Source organism: Pseudoliparis swirei, chromosome 18 (assembly GCF_029220125.1).
Source record: "Pseudoliparis swirei isolate HS2019 ecotype Mariana Trench chromosome 18, NWPU_hadal_v1, whole genome shotgun sequence".
NCBI lineage: Eukaryota > Metazoa > Chordata > Actinopteri > Perciformes > Liparidae > Pseudoliparis > Pseudoliparis swirei.
Genome location: NC_079405.1, coordinates 17,041,589 through 17,062,173, shown reverse-complemented (window position 1 = coordinate 17,062,173; position 20,585 = coordinate 17,041,589). Strand labels below are relative to the sequence as shown.

The 20,585-nt window shown below is 40.2% G+C and overlaps 1 protein-coding gene and 1 long non-coding RNA gene across 2 annotated transcripts; both read left to right on the top strand.

The window, feature by feature from the left end:
* The first annotated feature begins 14,135 nt into the window (after positions 1-14,135).
* Positions 14,136-15,767, top strand: LOC130208518 (N6-adenosine-methyltransferase TMT1A-like). The gene is made up of 2 exons (XM_056437697.1): positions 14,136-14,668; positions 15,125-15,767. Exons 1-2 carry the CDS (start codon positions 14,174-14,176, stop codon positions 15,356-15,358), a joined length of 729 nt encoding a protein of 242 aa, XP_056293672.1. The 5' UTR covers positions 14,136-14,173; the 3' UTR covers positions 15,359-15,767.
* A 2,558-nt stretch (positions 15,768-18,325) lies between these two features.
* On the top strand, positions 18,326-19,314 carry LOC130208525 (uncharacterized). Its single transcript, XR_008834438.1, has 3 exons — positions 18,326-18,559; positions 18,684-18,822; positions 18,906-19,314. It is a non-coding gene; the product is annotated as an uncharacterized LOC130208525 (long non-coding RNA).
* The last annotated feature ends 1,271 nt before the right edge of the window (positions 19,315-20,585 follow it).

Genomic DNA, 20,585 nt, shown 5'->3' with positions numbered 1-20,585 from the left:
CTCATGACCTTATGGACGTCGTAGTCCTGTCGAATCGCAGCATAGTCTGGACCATCACATATGATTCACCTGGTCCATTAGGGTAAGTGGCCTTGCCAAGCTGTGTTTCGTAGCTAACATACTAGCGACAATCTATACAGTATTAAAACAATGTCTGACACTACTACAGCATATGACGTATCAGTTAAAATGAGCTGAAGCATTGATCATGAGATTCAATCAGAGATCAAGATCTCTATAGAGGAAAAAACCGCAAACGATGAATGCGGAAGGAAACTAGAGAGTTTGATCGCATATGTCCAGTAAAAATTTTCTATAAGAAAATTATCTGAAGTTTAAACTTGATTTCATCTCAATGTTTGGACATAGTCTGGGCTGGAAGTGACCAATTAACCAGATAAGAATTGAATTAGATTATCTTAAACTTAGATAGTAAGCAATGAAAAAACAACAATCGGCTCAAGTGGGAACAATCAATGAATTATCCTTGAAGCTGGGTTTGTTGAAAGCTGAAACCTATTGTCTCAGCCGAAAAGTATCTATTCAAAATCAACATACTGATTGTTAACCTGATCAAAATAATTCCTAAGAGGCTCGATGAAGAAATTTCTCGCTCATTGAACCCCACTGACATTATTCATCTTACGTTTTTCATCGTTCTTGCAAAACTGATACCTCCTCTCTCAGGCCTTAAAAGTAGTAAGTACAGCGTGGTTAGAACACCCGTCGAATATGATGGAATCATAAGTGTTTTTCATAGTGATCAGCTCCTAATACTCTTAAGGTGAGGTTATGTCTAAAACAAACATCAGTGTGCTCCACGAAGGCCCTAGGAATCTTCTGCAGCCAGTCGGAACGTCGTTTGAAAGAGTATCGTACGACAAGAGATGTTTCTAAGCTGATCAATACGGTAAGAGGAGTTGGAGTTGAACATGCAAAGAAACTGTCCAAAAGAAAATGACAACATAGAATATTGTGATAAAGTTCTTTATTTTCTGTAATGCAATTAAAAAAACAAAAATGTCATGCATTCTGGATTCATTACAAATCAACTGAAATATTGCAAGTCTTTTATTCTTTTAATATTTAATATTTTTTTAATTGCATTACAGAAAATAAAGAACTTTATCACAATATTCTAATTTTCTGAGACAGTCCTGTATAGAGAGAGATATATGTATGTATATATATAGAGAGAGATATAGAGATATATATACAGTATATATATATAGGTATATAGATATATAAACAAACAATATATTAAAGAACCATCATACCGCAAATGAGGAAAAGAGGCAAATTGTGAATGTTTAGGGGGATGTTTTATACTTATTTATGGTTTTCATGTCTCATTTATGTTCATTGAATTGTTTCTTAAACAAACTATAAAATACATGGTTTATGCATGAAGGAAAACTTTTTAAAGTAAGATACAGTACTTAAATGTTAACTATCCAAAAACGTGTCTTGTGGCTGAGGCAAAATGGTCTCCTGCTACAGTCACGGAGGCTTGTGAGTGGAGGCCATGATGAACAACTCGGCAGGAAACTTTCCTTTTATCACCAAAGTGAGACACCACAGAGGAAAGTAAGGAGAGGTAAGCACTGGGCAACACGCAAAGTGGGGAAGGATAATAGGACAAGAATGCAACCCTTCCTGTGGCCACCACTGAACTAGAGGTGTGGATCAATAGATCACAAAAGGCACATACACTTGATAGTTTCATCCGCCCTACAAGGGAGTGCTGATGGCACTCCAGCTGACTGGGCTTCTTGCTCCTTTACAGGCTGCAGATTATTTTACACATTATCTCTGCCACCACACAGGAGACTGGCTACTCCACACGTTTACACCGCTGAAGGCACTACAGTATCATTCTGCCCTTTTCTCTACAATTCCTGTCCTCTCCTGCCATCTTCTGCCTTCATCATTTCTCTTTGCGAGTGCAGAGCTCCAGTAAGAGCACAGCCAAGCGTGTTTGTGAGGTATGGGACCGAAGCCTAAAATGCCTGAAGGTCTTGTCTTTGCTTAATAAAAAATAGGGGGATTGGGGTTTGTGTTATCCGCATCTGTATCACGTTAATTCAGAAGTTACCTGGGATAAAGACATTATTTGACTGTGTGGTAAAAATCCCATTATAATCTAAAATAATAGTAACACCAATAACCGTCAAAGCTTTTATGCAATAACATCCACAGATGGGATTTGTGCACGTGCTTATCCGTTTTAAATCTCCCAAAAGTACTGTGCAACACCAAGTTCAAAAAGCCTTATGGATAAAAAACATTTTTTTTTAATTTGGAGGCATTACCTGTACTTACTGACGAAAACATGGTTGGAGCAGAAGAGTGAAATAATACAGATGCACATGTTGCTAGAAATGTGTCAACATACACACATGGGAATGGTGTCATTAGCTTAGCTAATTAATTAATTTGATGGTTTAGGATGGGTTCAAAACTGAGTTGTCGGAGTCATAGTCACATGATCACCTTAGAGGCTGCAGTTCAAATGGCTTTGGTGGTTTAGTCTGGACTCTATTTGTGTCACTGTATCTGAGGTTTACTTAAACCTGTTGCAGACATAATTTAACTAAGATCTGAAGTTATAACACAGGACAGATTTATACACCTCAATTCAACTTATCCTATCCAGTCAAAAATATGTCAAACCATGTCTGTTCTTTTGGAGGAAACAATATCACAAGTGGCAGACTTATATTATTGTGTAATTACAATTAGAAGTTGTCAACTCTTCCTCTTTCATTTTTGAACCCAGAGACAGGGATAGTAATTATCTGATCATAACAGCTGTTAATTAGTATGTAGTGCTTGCAAGGATGACATGTGGTCAGATTGCCATAAATGTTTAAGTCACAGAAGCTAATAATAATAAATATGTTGTACATGTGTCACATAATAGGAGAAATACAGCTTCTCAATTATTAGAATTAAAAGTAAAATTGGTCAAAGTTGAACATCTAAATATGTAATTGGTGGTGTAATCACACTTACTTGTATTGATTATCTGTACAATAATGTAGAAATAGAAACAACAATGGAAACCTTGCCAAACATACTGTAGATCAAATTAAGACCAGTAGCAGTGCGGCAACATATATACAACTATGGTTATATTAATTCCACTGTCCCAGTGCATGCTGGGAAGCCATGAGTCATGTCTACTGTGGGACTGAGCACTTGCATTTGTGTGTTTTGTCACAAAATAATGTAGTTAGCCATCGTAAATGATGGACATTAACATAAATGTTACATCATCTTTGTCCATGCATTAACAAGGATGATTAATCAACACCGCAGAAACCTTTATGAGAATTACAACTTCCCGAGAACTCCATTCCACAGAGCCCTGCAGTGTTGCCACTATGTCCCTTTGCATCTGCTCTTTGATTGTACAAGTGCACTAAAAAACAAACGTAACAGGCCTTATATGATCTAATATTGCACTGGCTGTCACTTAGCCCCTGTAGCAGTGACTCAAAAGTACTCAAAAGCCCTTAAACGTCTCAAGGTCATCTGAATTATTATAACCCGATCTCTGTACTTAACACAACAACCAATGGAAATAACTGATATAAAACCTGAATCTGTTATGGCATTGAATTTCATCTTACAGATGTGTACGGTCTGGTTAGTTTGCAATGCTTGCAATTCCCATGAGAAAAAGGTAACGACTAAGAACATTTGATGGCTCAGCATAGCAGCTGAATAATACATCTGTGAAAGTTCTCAACATCCATAAACCTCTCAACTACATTAAGCTACAATGTTTGGAGGAACACTGGGTGGTGCATTAGGCCTTTGTGACAACTCACTTTCGTGTTCACATAGTATGGATCCAAATCCTCCAGCGGTGTGCCCGACATTCCCTTAGGAACATCGCCGTAGATTAACGGCAGGCTCTTCCCCGCCTCCAGGTCCCTGTGGGGCTTGACTTCATTCTCGTCAGACGTGTCCCGGTGACTACTGTCCGATCTGGGTTTGGGTGGCTTCTTATTCTTTTCTTCATTGATGCGCTTCTCGATGTTAATAAGCGACTCCTTGGTGAATTTCTTGAAGCTGTGAGGGCCTGGGGTTGCAATAATGGGTGCGGCCATCTTTTCATTCTGCAGCTATTTCCCCTTTATTTGTTTTCCATCCCAGACATCCAGCTCTGAGAGGACAAGAGGGACACAGAGAGAGAAAATGTGAGAATATGGTACTGACCGAGAAACAAAAGTGGCAGTCGTATGAATAACACTGACTGGTCAACTAAATTAAATAGATGAAATAGATTTACACATTTCTAAATTGGATTAGTTGCTTTGCATCCCTTTTCAGTTTCGACATTGTTACAAAGCATCACAGCATTTTCTAGTTCTGGCAAGGAACGCAAACAAAGCAAAATAATGCTGAAAACGTGCAAACATTTGGAACATGGGCCAGTAGGCACTTTTTCTGCTCTCCATCAACCTTAATGACGACAGCACTCATCCTGTATCCCCAAAAGCTAAACTCAGGTAGCTAGCCAGCACATATGAGCAGCTTTGAATTCCTTTTTTGCTCTCGAGGAGACTTGTCAAGTTTATTATTCTTGTGTTAATGCTCACAAATGATGTCATCTTTATCCCACAACAAACACATATATGTCTGACTCTCTCCTTCAAAAGTTTCTTTCTCAGGACTTTACTTTTTATAAAACATGTCAAAATGCAGCATTTAGAGTTTAATTTATCTAAAAACTTCTATAGTGTCGTTATCAACAATGAATACATGGGACGTGAATGTGTAGATAGCCCTGCCGGTCTCACTGAGAATAGACATCAAAGTCTACTGCACTAAGCTCATTGTTTCAGAATAGGGGCCTCTCTTTTTTTCTACACAGCTTTCAGTGACAATAGATATATGCAGGATAACCATCCCTTCACCCGGCTTCATCTCAAATAAGGTGCTGGAAGTATCAAAAATGCTCAAGCTGGTAGGACAGATATCTGCATCCTATACTGGTGGGTGAATCTATAGCTATTCTACCGGACTGACAATATATATATATAATAAGTAAGAAAGTGGCTCCCAGCACACAAACTATTAAATGTTATCTGTCCCTGGAAAATTGACACGGTGCCACATAATATTAAGCCAAGCAAGTAAAACAGACAGATCTGAATAAGTTAGCAACACATCTAGTGCTACATGTTTACCATAACAACCTAATGATCTGATGGTGTATCGAGGCTCACTGCTCGAATTTGCTTTAGAGTTTACTTCGACCATCTATTTGTCATACCCACTGATCTAAATCACAAATGAAGTATAAATTAATGTAACTGGATGTGTGGTCAAGAAAAGAGTGGGTGGGGAAGGTGTATTGCATCACATTATGCAAAATGTTTTTGTTATTCTATGACAAACCCATTCACTTGCTCCTTTTTTTTGGGCTTGAAAAACATTTAAACCCATTAAAACAGATGTCCCCTGTCTCATGCTGATCATATATGACAACACACCCAACACAGGCGTGCATGTTGGTATCTTACCTCCTTCACTGATAACTAAAAGATAGTCCACAAATAAAGAAGGGAAATGATTCAACCTCTCGGGCTCTGACTCATTGCCTTAACAAGAAGGTTGTCATAACATCATCCACTGCATCTCTCCGGACTTTTACAAAAGATGAATTTCACAATTGTCTCATGGCCATGCTGTTTGATACTGAAGATATTTGACAGTCAAGCAATATCACAAATTAGAAGCAATAACATACATGGAGACAAACACAAAGGTACAGACCTGGAGAGATATCAAGAAGAAATCAGAAGAAATCCACAGGCAGATATAGATCCAACAGACCGGTATCTTCAGAAAAAACACAGCCAACCAGAAGAGGGATGAAGTCCGATTCAAGTAACCCAACCTCGGCACAACCTCCAAGTCTCCTTCCACCAATGCTACATCAATTGATCTACCGTCAAGGTGATTCAAACCAGGATGCAATAGCAAGACCCTTAGTGCATGCAACCCTAAAAAAACAGGCAGCACAACTACAAGGCGACCAGCGGAGACTGCTTCAGAATGGTGCAGATGTTGCTCAATGCCTCCGCGTCCACTAACTCACACGGTCATATGAGGAACACGACCTAACATGCAACAATCCGACACACACCTTTTAATTTAGAGAGACTACTCGGTTCACTCTTACAATAAATGTGCCGACAACGTATCCTATGGCTGCACATAGTCGGCACCAAAATGCCCGCAGCCCCTAACCGGTCCCGGTTCTGTGAAATCCGTTACGAGTCAAGTGAGTCCGGAAATAAAAACTGATTGATAACCGTGAAAACTAACCGAAAGTCTCATTTCCCTCCGAAGGTAAAGACACGATTGTCACCAGCATCAAGATTGAACAACAGCGTTGAGCAGAGATGCTACTCTATGAGTCCTCTGTGCGGAGGAAAGACATCCAAACGCACCACGGCCTCCGTCCCGTTACCTGGAAAAAATTTCTACTGTGCTCTATATGCACCGTGGTGGTGATAACCCGACATCTGATGGAGCTAACCGGACACCGCGGAGAGGAGGATGTGTAGGCTATAGGGCACTCGCATCCGAGTCACATGGGTCGGTAAATAACTTGCACATTTTTCATTTCCTGCAGTGATGTTTTAATGCTGCCTGTCACGAGATGTCATCTCAATCCGAATCACCAGCATAACTGAGCATATAGGTGCAGGCCCATATCCAAATTTACTGAGAGAATAACTTGGCAGTCAATATATTAAAGAGGCCTTTTGTATCCTATACTGGTGGGTGCATCTTTATGCCTGAGCATAGATACATTAAGGTAAAGTTATGACGCCCAGACTTTAATGAGTTATGATCATTCAGTTTAAAACGTTTATTTTCCTCAAATGACATACGAGGGATGAGGAGGAAAGGTGGAAATGATGAACCACGGGACATCAGACCACTGTAGAGATAACCCCCCAAAAAGAAAACCTCCTCCTATATTTCTGGGGGAACTTTCTCCTCGTGCGGGATGTAGACCCCGCTCCCCTTCACAATGTGGGTCTTATCATGCCAGCCCTGTGCATTTCCTGAGAGTGATTTGTTCCCTATGTAGTCCCCAGGAACGTCCACTGTTTAATACCGAGGCGCGCCGTTGTCCTATAGGGCCAAAGCCTAAAATACTGCAGTGTGGTTTATTGCTGCTATATGCTCGAACTAACAAACTCATAGTAGGTCAGTTGAATGCACAGCTCGCGTCCTGACAACACATCCCCGGCCTCAACGCAAAGATACCCATACATATCCCATCGGCTAATCCTAATTAGCCTATACACCGAGGAAAGTGAAATTGTATACAGAAAAAAAGAAACTAAAACGGCCTTGAGGCTATACCACACCCGTGTAGATAGTCTGACAGAGACCCAGGGACTCATGTGGTGCTGGTTTATAAATTATAATACCGGGATGGGGAAACGTGTTTTTAATCGCTGAGATTGCGTGTAAATACTAGAAAAAGGTGCCGCGGACCCTTTGAGGACTGCCAAACTAAAGACGCACCTATACCTCCTCACGCAATACTGTCTCCAACTGAATTACAAGAGGGAGGGGGCGCAGGGGTGGTGGTGGTGGGGGGGTTAAAACTATCATAGTTATAACATGATGGAAGCGAGAAAATTGCTCCCTGAAAGATTTTGCAAGCGACGCATTATTCGTGCACTTGGGGACATACAGGCTCGGTGTCGCCACACAGATAAGTTTGACGTGATCTCACTTCTATATATCCCATATGCGTATGTTTCATATTCTGACAGTAAAATGTCATTCCATCCAGCGGCAGGCCAACACCCCAAATAACCTGCTGTCTCCCCGTTCTCGGCCGCGTCGCATCGCAAATCCGCGTTTTCCTCTTCGAAACCGCATTCCCTTCCTCTATCCGGTACATCGCAGACATGTTTGTCCGTGTAGCCCACTGGCAAGGAGCCCTCCACAGACGCCAGGAAAAGATGCTGAGAGGGACCGCTCTGCGGCACTAGGATGCAGTCAGTCGACTAAGTAGGACTGCGATCCATCCCACGACACGAAAAACCAGACAGAGCAGAAAACAGATTGTCTACTTACTTTTTCTCGCATTAACAGAAATCCAGACAGCTGTCAATGCACTGCAGATGTAGGAAAGAGTCGAGAGTAACTGCGGCTGTCGCCATATTGTTGCTGCTATCTTCCTTCCCAGTCCGTGCGGCTACCCTGCATAATTGATGACTCTCAGCAAATTGTTAGGGAGTGTCGGTAAATGCCTTTAGTTTCAATAACGGACAAGAGACTGCAGCATCGTAAGCAGAAAAAAAAACCTGTTCATATAACAACAGTCAATTATGTTCTGGTTGGGATTTGAATTGCAATTGGCAATACATTTGTTTTCATATTGATCTGCTATTGAAATAACTTTACAGTGTAATTAGCCTACATATTATTTTTAGAACCAGAAATAGACGTTTTTACACATTTAAGACAACTCTGAGCTTATAATGACCAAACTAAGTTAATGGTAGCCACCATACAAAATGATATTCCTGACATTTAATTTGTGTCATGAATAATAATAATTTGACTTCAGAGCTCTCTGTGCTTGACCAAAATAATGATTCAAAAGTTTGTTAAATTTGTCATATAAACCAGTGAGACCGTTTTGTCGTGTTGCATTGTTTATCCTTGATTCAAACCAGCCTTGCTAGGTTGACCTCAATCACTTAGCAGTGTGTGACATGTAAGGTATATAAAATTGTGCACACCTGGTTTTAAGTAAATGGAACGTACACCTTGTCCAGCAGACATGCTGGTGTGCAAAACACACAGGTGTTAGTGATACCATTAATGATGGCTGCGTTAATTCAAGTGTCCCCATAAAGCAGTGTGACAGTGAGCCAGCATGAACAACAACAGGACCCTTAAACTGAAGCAGCTAAATGGAATTCACTCATCATTAATTTAAATATGTAAACCTCTGCTTTGCTATAAGATATTAAAATATCTCCTTGGGAAAGGGCCGAATACTGTCACTGAAATTCACATTATATAGACCCACTGACCAAAATAAAAATGATTCTGCATGCATACTCAAAGCACCTTACAACTGTAACCACTAAACCCCTGCTGACAACAGACTAAGTCCTGTATCCATATCCTGGTATTTCCCTTAAGCGTAATATATCTGAGGTAAGCAAAAAAACAATGAGTATGGATGCTGTGAGCCAAGTCCCATAAACGCATCTTCTATCTAAACGACTTAGATTTTAAAACATAAAACAGTTCACTTTACACCATATTATCGTATACAGAGAGATGATAATGATTTGGATTATTGCCCTGACTGTATTGTATGTAAATGTTTAGTGTTTCTGATAAACCGTAAATATTATATTTTGCTCTCAGTAGCAGAATAACGCTTTTTATTTGTTTACAGTGTATAAAGTACATGGTGTACACACATGGCTCACATTCAGTCAATGAAAGAAATCCATTTCAATAAATTGTGACCCTTTGTCTCAAGCCTTTGCCCTTCAAAATACAGGGTTGGAAGGTTTTATCAAGGAGTTGTTATGAATTTGACCTAACAATGTCTCTATCTGGTGGAATCTTTAAGAACTGCAGCTTGAGCGCGACAGGAAATCAAAAGGTTGGCATGCATTTTTATTCATTCAGCTACTTTTCATTTCAGCATTTCAGTGCATTTCGGTGAGCAATGGAAATACTTAACATTTGATTATAATCCCATCCCCATTAAAGCTTTGCTTTAGAGACATTCGGTCAGACTAACATCTGAGAATGTTTGAGGCAAATATATCATAAATATAACAACAACAAAAATATATAAAAAAATATTGGCAATTTTAGACACATTCACGGCAAATAAAAAATGCGAGGAGCCCGCGGCTGAGTGTCTGCTATTGGCTGTCCTCCAGTGTCCATGTGCTGCAGTCTCAAGGTACCATGTGGCGTAAAAAGACGGGACAGACCGGTGCTAGCTGGCATGCTAATTTCAGTAGATATCTCTGCAACACAATATACATCTTGGATATTGTGTAGACACTGCATACTCTTCACATTCTGTTGATGGCTGTTCATTTTTTTAATGTTTTAAATTAAAATGATGGCCAGATCTTACACATTTAACATTACATCCTGAAAATTATTTTTTTTAAACACAGTTCATGCAGCTTAAAGTATAACTTCGCCCTATAAGTCTGAGGCTAAATCCACCCACTGCATCATTTTTTTGAAATGCTAAAAAGTGAGCAAGGTGCTTAGAGATGAGACCATGGCCACTTCTGTCTGGCTCAACAAAGCATCAACAAATATGACGGACACATTTCGTTGAACAATATCGATATGCATGGGGACTTACATCAGACCACAAATGGTATATGTTTGTAATTCTGACTGCTTTCTCACATTTTTTATATTCAGTTATGAATGATTGTTATGGGAATGTGTATATTTACAGTTTGGTATATGTAATGTTCATTTTATTTCATATTTCTTATTTTTTTACTTATTTGTTACATGTTCTAAATAAATTACTTTCAAGCTGTAGCAGTGTGAATTCAGCCAGCACAAACCCAAGGACTACCATGTCGAGAGCCGCCATCTGCTCTCCTCCCAGCAGCAGTCTCCGCGGGCCACTAGCCCTTTGTTCAATCTCTGTAACAAGTGTAACATTAGCATGAAAACATAGTAGCATTAGCCCGCTAACTTTAGCAAGCTAACTAGCCAGCTGCTAAAGAAGAACAATTTAAACAATTGCTTCATTTAACGCTTCATCTACCCATTCTTGTCAAACACTTCATTAGCATTGATTCACCACATTTTGTAATGTCTGATAGCTTAATTTCCAGTAGGCCTACATGAAAAAAGAGAAAACAGGTGTTTTGATGTGCTGCTGTTGTGACGCTACAAAAAAAAAATCATGACATTCAATTCAATTCAGTTTATTTGTATAGCCCAATTTCACAAATTACAAATTAGTCTCGGAGTGCTTTACAATCTGTACACATAGACATCCCTGCCCCAAAACCTCGCATCGGACCAGGAAAAACTCCCAAATAACCCTTCAGGGGGGGAAAAAGGGAAGAAACCTGCAGGAGAGCAACAGAGGAGGATCCCTCTCCAGGATGGACAGGTGCAATAGATGTAATGTGTACAGAAGGACAGATTTAGAGTTAAAATACATTCAATGAATGTGACAGAGTGGATGAATAGTTCATAGTAGGCATATTCCACGATGGAGACCTCCACGATCCATCAGGCAGATGGCGGTAGAGAGGAGGAGTGGGCGGAGTCTCAACAGTGGGCGGAGTCTCAACAGGACAGTGGCGTAGTCGGTAGCAGGAATTCCACGACCCAGACCTCGATGATCCATCAGGCAGATAGGATCTATGTCGTCTCATAGGGTCCGATGACCCCATGAGACGTGAAGTCACAAGGACTCCGGGGAGAAAGCAGAGTTAGTAACGTGTGATTGAGAGATTAAAATTCATCCCTAAGGAGAGAAAAGAGGAGAGAGGTGCTCAGTGCATCCTAAAACGTCCCCCGGCAGCTATAAGCCTATAGCAGCATATCAAGGGGCTGGACCAGGTGAACCTGATTCAGCCCTGACTATAAGCTCTGTCAAAGAGGAAGGTCTTCAGTCTACTCTTAAACGAGGTGACTGTGTCTGCCTCCCGGACTGAAATTGGAAGCTGGTTCCATAAAAGAGGAGCTTGATAACTGAAGGCTCTGGCTCCCATCCTACTTTTTAAGACTCTAGGAACTACAAGTAGTCCCGCATTTAGTGAGCGCAGCTCTCTAGTGGGGCAATATGGTACTACAAGCTCCTTAAGATATGATGGAGTATCACCAATCAAGGCTTTGTACGTTAAGAGAAGAATTTTAAAAGTGATTCTTGATTTTACTGGGAGCCAGTGCAGAGCAGCTAGTGCAGGAGTGATGTGATCTCTTTTCTTAGTTTTAGTGAGAACACGAGCTGCAGCATTCTGGATCAACTGGAGGGACCTAAGAGATTTATTAGAGCAGCCTGATAATAAGGAGTTGCAGTAATCCAGTCTCGAAGTAACGAACGCGTGAACCAATTTTTCTGCATCTTTTTGAGACAAGATGTGCCTGATTTTTGAAATATTACGTAGATGAAAGAATGCAGTCCTTGAGATTTGCTTTACGTGGGAGTTAAAGGACAAGTCCCGATCAAAGATAACGCCAAGATTCTTTACAGTGGTGTTGGATGCCAGGGCAATGCCGTCTACAGAAACCACATCACCAGATAATTGATCTCTGAGGTGCTCAGGGCCGAGTCAAATTACTTCGGTTTTGTCTGAGTTTAACATCAAGAAGTTGCAGGTCATCCATGTTTTTATGTCTTTAAGACATGCTTGAATTTTACTTAGTTGGTTGGTTTCCTCTGGTTTTATCGATAGATATAGTTGAGTATCATCTGCATAGCAATGAAAGTTTATGGAGTGTTTCCTGATAATATTGCCCAAAGGAAGCATGTATAAGGTAAATATAATTGGTCCAAGCACAGAACCTTGTGGAACTCCGTGACTAACGTTGGTGGTTATCGAGGCGTCATCGTTTACAAATACAAACTGAGATCGATCTGATAAATAGGATTTAAACCAACTTAGTGCCGTGCCTGAAATGCCAATCGACTGCTCCAGTCTCTGTAACAGGATGTCATGGTCAATGGTGTCGAATGCAGCACTAAGGTCTAACAAGACCAGTATAGAGATGAGTCCTTTATCTGCTGCCATTAAGAGGTCATTTGTAATTTTCACCAGTGCTGTCTCGGTGTTGTGGTGTTTTCTAAATCCTGACTGAAACTCCTCAAAGAAACAATTATGATGTAGAAAGTCACACAACTGATTTGCGACCACTTTCTCATCCCAAACTGTACACTATCTCAAATTGACCTTGCAACATTAGAGCTGGTATGGCGTGGTAACAGCAGGTGGCGTTTTGAACCGTTTTCAATCATGTATCAAGTTGGAAAGAAATTAAGCTAAATATTAACACCAGCATCGATTTGATCACACTACAGTCATTTAATTTAGTCTATAGCTTTAAAAAAAAAAGTGTAAGTCTGCATTAAGGACTTGAAAGATACTTACTGCAATGAACTGCCCAGGTGTAATAAAATATATAAAATATATACTTTAATGTATTTAAAATATACTTAAAATGTCAATAGTACATTTAAAATATATTATCAAAGAAATGTATTTCTGCAAATATATAATACTAAAGTCATACTTTAACCTATTTTTGATTTGAACCTATACAATCAACTTTTAACAAACTTTAATATAAGTGTACTGCAGTATACTTTCAAGAAAGATATTATAAGAAAAATATACTCTAAGTGTAAGTGCTGTACAAATACTTAAATGTTCTTCTTTAAACTTTATTTTCAAACATATTTTTGGTATATTTAAAAATTTATGCTCTAAATTAGCATTGAAACAATGTATTTAAAGCACATTTGATAAATAAAGTTTAAATATACCACATTTTTTGTAATTATTTTGTATGCATTTTATTTTATTTTATTTATGCTATTATTTGTATATATAAATCGTACACCTAAAATTACCTATCCTCCGATGCTTTGATATTTTTCTGTCTGTCACTGATTCTGGTACCCTGGTGACCTCCACAGGGGGGTTAATGGCCATCAGTCCCTGGTCTATGTCCTTGACTTTCGAACCCAGGTACCACTCTGCATTATGATGCCTGCTGTCTAGCCACATGTCATCTGTTTGGTGACACCTAGGCAGACACTGTGCTGGTAGAGTCCATGGACTGTAGAGCAAACACAATAACATGTTTATCACAATGTAACGTTAGCTTAGTTAGCTACAACACTGGCGTTTAACACAGTTATTCAAACGATATAAATTATTCTTAAATACAAAATAAATAATAGGTGTGTCCAGTAACGTACTCACTATACTAACTGATCTAACTTATGTCACACTACTACGTTACGTCTTTACTTGTCTACTTTTATTTTGAAAACACAACCGGACTTCCGTCTCTACCTTATGTTTAATAATTTGACAGCAACAAAATCAGTCGACGACTCGACGGGCTGCCACCGTAGTCTGGGGAATCAGAAATGGCGTTCCTACAAGCATGTTGTACTCTGATCGTCAATATCTTGTGCCTTCCCCTCCACCTGCTGCAAGCGGCGGGCCTGTACGACATATACAAACGTGTCTTTCCAATTATTTTGAACCGGACTTCTATACATTACAACAAGAACATGTACGACAAGAAGAAGGAGCTGTTTCGCAGTCTCTCCGAGTTCAACAAGTCTGGCGGGCAGCTCACAATTTTGGAGATCGGCACCGGCACCGGCACCAATTTTGAGTTTTATCCGCCCGGTTGCAAAGTAATCTGCACTGACCCGAATCCTCATTTCCAGAGATATCTCAACAAAAGCATGGGCGAGAACGACCAGCTCTCATACGAGAGGTTTATGGTGTCTTCGGGGGAGGACATGGGGTCAGTTGAGAGCGGATCCGTCGACGTCGTTGTCTGCACCCTGGTACTCTGCTCGGTCAACAGCATCCCGCAAACTCTGCGAGAAGTCCGCCGCATGCTGAGACCAGTAAGTCATCTGGGACTCCCGAAATAACCGTTCGTCCCAAGTAAATGTTTTAACTATGAAATGCCCTTTTCCGTAGCTTGCAAAGTTATTGTGATATGCGAAGGTATGCGCTCTACCGAGTGCCCATTCTAGTTTGTATTTATTTTCTTTCACATATTCAGCAAAATATGCAAAGCAGAGAAGTGATTCCCCATTCACCATGCCACCACTTATGCCATCCTAAAAGTGTTGCTATACTTAATTCACTGTGAACACTTGAACCTGTGTGTCCACAAACAAGAGACGTTGCCCTCAATTAAGTATAATAATAATAATAATAATAATAATTCACAATTCATTACACAACAGGAAAAAAGTATGGAAGCCTATTAAACCATGACATGTTGAATAGATTGTTTTTTATTGATTGATTTTGTAATTTTTGCACATTAGACACATTCAAACTTTGTTGTGCAGGGTGGAGCCTTCTTTTTCCTGGAGCATGTCGTGGCCGATCCTTCCACTTGGTCATACTTCTTCCAGCACGTACTTCAGCCTTTTTGGTTCTACTTTGGGGATGGATGTGAGATCATCCGGGAAACCTGGAAACATCTTGAAGGAGCTGGATTCTCTGAACTCAAGCTGAGACACATCAATGCACCATTGCTGTTCCTAATCAAACCACATATTGTAGGGTATGCTGTCAAATAAATGATTATTGCATAAGTATAAGCAAATCACTTAAAGCCTCTCCTCTTTTGTGTGATATGATTGATCAGCACCAGTGAGAAATAACGCCAATCACTCTAATAATAACTTTATTTTTGTATGGGAAAACCCCTAGTCTTCGTGTTTTGTAAAGCCACATTATTTACTAAATCATTAAATAGACAGCATACAGTACTCATTTCATATGCAGTTCAAGGCATGTTTGATGTTCTTTTTGTCTTTTCCCATCTCCAAAACTGATAAATCAATGATACAGCCATCTATCCTTCAGTATGTGTGCTACTGCTGGATTCATTTGCCTTTTAAGACATGACTAAAAATCTATGTTTTTGCTGTTATCAAACTAATTGCGTTGTGTCTTAATGTTGACGATTAAAGAATTTGATCACGATGCATGATCAATGTTTTCTTATTAAACTGATATGATATCGACACAAGAGTCCAACAATGAGTTGTCCTGTTGTCTCAGTTGCACACGGTGTGTGTTGCTCCATCGGATGGCGAAAGGGCCACACAGACATTATCTGTGAGGTGTTAAGAGTTTAATCTTTTGATCTTGTAAGTCACGAGCTCAAGATGCCCCTCGCAACGGTTTGTTTAGCTGAGCATATAATGAAGTCGTATCTCATGAAAGTATGCAGACTGCTCAGGGCTCCAGACTAACTTTTTTAACTAGGAGCACAGTCGCTCCTAACTTAAAATGTTAGGGGCGCAAGCAGAAAATTTAGGGGCGCACTTTTTCCTGGGTCAAAATGGGTCTTGGGTGGTCCCAAAAAAAATTTTTGCGCGCTACGCGCACCTTCTATTCATGCAGTCGAGCTATTGAGTGCGTGATCAGCAGCTGGCCGCTCTGCCGTGATACGCGCACACAGGTGAGCACACCTCCTTGAAACATACTATTGAGAACATATTCGCTGACATGAACCTGATGAACACAGTTATTTTTTGTTTTTTCAACGCAGACTTTTTTTTGCCTTAGGCGCTCGGGAAAACGACTTAGGCGCGCGCCCAAATTTTCTCTGCAGGAAAAACCCTGACACACTATAAATCGACTTGCAAAGTTTTCCCATCATTTTACTGTATTACTGATAAATAATTTGACAATATACAATCTTATGCCTGTTTGCCTTCATGAACTGCAAAACATTCACAACAGAGAACTCTTCAGAAGTTACTGTATTGAGTTTAAACATATTTGAAGAGAAAACATACCTTGAGCATGTGCATGTTGCACTTGATGTGGCCAATCAAAACATTTGTTGGTTTCTAGAGATGCACCGATCAGGTTTTGGTGCCGATCACCGATCACTGAAATCAGTATCTGCCGATCCGATAATACCAATCACCGATCACGGTGTTGATTGAAGCATTCTATTTATTGTGTAGCATTATTGCCTAGGACTATGAGGAAATACATATATAAAGCAACTCAAACATTAAAGAAATTACCGATTTCTTTAAACATTTAGAACTTTTACTTTGAAAAATTTCCTAATTGATACATTAAAATTGTTTGATTGCTATTGTAGGGGATTTCAGATATGTATGGAACACATCTGCATCATTCATTTCCTGGAACTCTTGGGGAAATCTATATACAGGACTTTTCTTAACATACAAAAGACTGACTAATTTTTATAAACTCTTCCTTGGTACAGTAAACATTTTTAATGTTAGCATAATTTAAGCTAAATCTCAGAAACTATCTATAAAGATACAACATCAGTTCATTGTTTACTTTTATATGTTAGTGTATGATTTGTCGACATCTTATTTTGATAAACGGATGTTGTTTCACGTGGTTCTTTCCGCTAACTTTGCAAAACCGGATGTTGTCACTTAAATCCTTCCGCTAACGTTATCAAAACCCTCGCGCGCTCCAGATCGAATGCGTTTACCGTGAACATCAGTCTATAAGGGCTCAGACATGTGAGAGTCGGCTGAGTTGACCCAGAGATTCAACTCGGGGGACGGGGACGCCGCTCGGTGGTGAGGATCCCCTCTGACCTCTCACTCTGCGGCCCTCGCCCTCGTTGTGTCTCCGCTGCGGTGCGCCTCTTTTCACACATTAGCCCCCCACACACACACACAGGCCTGCCTTCTTCTTCGGTTTTCGTCTCCTTTCTTCTTCTTCTGGAGTTAATGTCGGTTAGCAAACCAGTCATTCAGGCATTACCGCTAACTATAGTGGGCTGAAGTGTAGAACAAGTTTGTAAACAACAAAAATATTTAATAACAAAAAAAAGAAATCTGCTAATTTACTGGTCGCGCATGCGCGAGTTGATGAAAAATTTACTCGCACTGTGTCTAATTTAGGCGCAAAATGCGACCATTTGGTCGCAGTCTGGAGCCCTGCTGCTTTGTTTGATATTGACTTTACCCTTATATGTAATGGACATCACGGGCCTGTACGGTATGTACAGACGCGTGTTTCCCCTGCTTGCCTACTGTTGTGTCTTTATGCTCTATGTATAAAGTCACTGTTATAGTTGTATACTATTCGTGGGTTATCTAAATCACTGTTCGATACAAATGCACGGAGACGAGGATGCAGCACAAGTTAGATCTTTTACTCGCGGGTTAATCACACACAACTGCCAGGCATGAACAAACTATCACCGAACTCTGTAGTGGTGACAGTCAAATACAATCGAGCACCGAGTGCTCGATCCAATATACCACATCCCTCTTTTCCGACTGAGAAGTGGCATACATATCAGTTACCTCAACAGTTAACTCTTTGCTTACCATGAACGCTATGGCATCAACATTAAACTTGTCTTTTCTACTTGCATACTTCAATGGTTGATAAAGCATGTTTTCAATAAACATTTCCAAACCACTTTCCTGCTAAGCATTCTGTAGAAACATTTAAGCATTTAGAACAGGTGTCCCCAAACTTTTTCCTGAGAGGGCCACAAAACGGTTCAGCAGTCTACTTGGCAAGTGAAAACACAGTACAATTTGTAGATTATTATGACATCTATTTTTCTTTTCATTTAATCTCTCTTTCTCTTTGTTTTTTTTGATAGATGAAGGGTCCTCATTAGCAACAACGAGGGCAGTGAGGTCATTCAAAATATTAAATCACGATTCCTGGCCTGAACAAAGACATCTCCTGACAGATTATGGTGCAGAGGAGCTGGACTTCCTGCTGGACCACTTCTCCCCCATCCTAACAAGGTTAGTAGCTCTTATCAATGATCATGACAACATATAAACATTATAACACAGAACAGCATTTCAAACATTTACCTTGATCCTACAGAAACTTAGTTTGATAATTTTTTCCTTTCACTATTTTTAGAAATGGCTGTGATACCAAGCTGGCAAGAGAGGAGTATCAGTCGATGAACATTTTCATTGTTACAAACTACATGGACAAGTCATACCATGCCCTGTGTGGGATGATGTTGACCAAAATGCCGTTCTGCTCCGACTACAAAGTAAATATGATATTCTCATTAATTTAATTGGCATATGACTTTTTGATTGACTGAAACCTAAACTATTATTCTATTCTTTGTAGAACATCCTACATCTTGTACACATGATGCTTGCACTCCCAGTGTCTTCTGCAGTGTGTGAGAGAGGATTCTCTTCCCAGAAGAGGATTAAGTCAGATGTCAGGGGGTCTCTTCATGTGGACACTGTTGAGGACTTAATCAGAATTAGTATGGAGGGACCGAACATCGATGATTTTGATGCCGAAGAGGCTGTTGACATGTGGCTCAATCAGGCTCAACGTACAAGGCCTAATTACAAGGGCTGGCCAACACAGGCACCTTATCCCCCACCAAGGGGTGATCTTTTGTAGGAAGTGTTAATGCACAAGTTATGTCTACAACTTGTTCTGTTGTTGTCAGTAGAGCATAAATATTCATTTTGTATTTTTAAGCTGTATAACTGGCGTATGTTATTAAAACTATTACACAAGTTTATAAGATTGTATATTGTCAAATTATTTATCAGTAATACAGTAAAAATGATGGGAAAACTTTGCAAGTCGATTTATAGTGTGCGCCCCTACATTTTCTGCTAGCGCCCCTAACATTTTAAGTTAGGGGCCACTGTGCTCCTTGTAAAAAAAGTTAGTCTGGAGCCCTGGGTTCATCTCGCTGTCGGATGACAACAGCAGGCTCCCAGCCGCGCCGCGTGTGCATGTGTACGGTGTCTCCTGAGGTCAACACTGGCAGGGACTTTGCACGTTGATCATAGTGTTGCTTTTGGCGGAACTGTAGGTTCTTTATTTTGCTGTGAAGATGCTGTGGGGTTGACTGTGTCGGCACTGGAACACGGAAGTGTGCTCCGTAGAACTCTTCCCATCAACATCTGTGCAGGCGACTCATTCAGTCCTGTCACCGGTGTGTTCCTCAGTGACAGCAACACTAGATGTGGGTCGGTGCCGGTCTGCGTTGCCTTCTTCAGCGCATGTTTTACAGTCTTTATGGCTCTCTCTGCCATTCCATTAGAAGAGGGAAAACCTGGGCTGGAATGTGTGAGTTTGAATTCCCATGAAGCTGCGAAAGATTTCATCTCATAACTGGCAAATGGGACATGATCAATACAGCACTCACAACAAAATAAAACCAAAATAAAAAATAAATAACCTGCAGCGGGCTTAATTTGACGCCGGTCTCACACCACCACGATCAGCCAAGTCCAGAGATGGCAGAATATCTATGAAGGGGCCCCAGATTTTTCCAAAGGCTGCCTGCTTCCCTCTCACATTATATAATATCTTTTCAGGTGTGCAGTAGGACACAAGCTCATTAATCCAGTGTCTTATTGATGGTGATTTTTCGGATTTCCAGTTAATCAGAATACATTTTTTCACTGCAGTGCTCGCAAGTAAGATGAAGTATTTATTATAGTAGTTTGCATTGATAGAGCTTGTGTCCCCCAGAATCCATATCTTTGGGTCCTGTTCAATTTGAATTCCTATTATCCTTGAGGTTAATTCAGTGGCGCGTTTCCAAAGTTCTTCTATCAATGGGCAACTCCAGAGCATGTGTAGAAGATCACCGTTTGTCACTTTACATCTCTGACATCTGGGGGAAATGTTGCTGTCCATTTTATGTAACCTGTAAGGGGTGTAGTATGTCCTATGGAATATATTAAATTGAATTTGTCTGTGTTTTGTGGAGATTAATACCGTCTGTGCCTGTTCCAATAGGTGATACCAGTCTGCCTCCTCGTAGACACATCC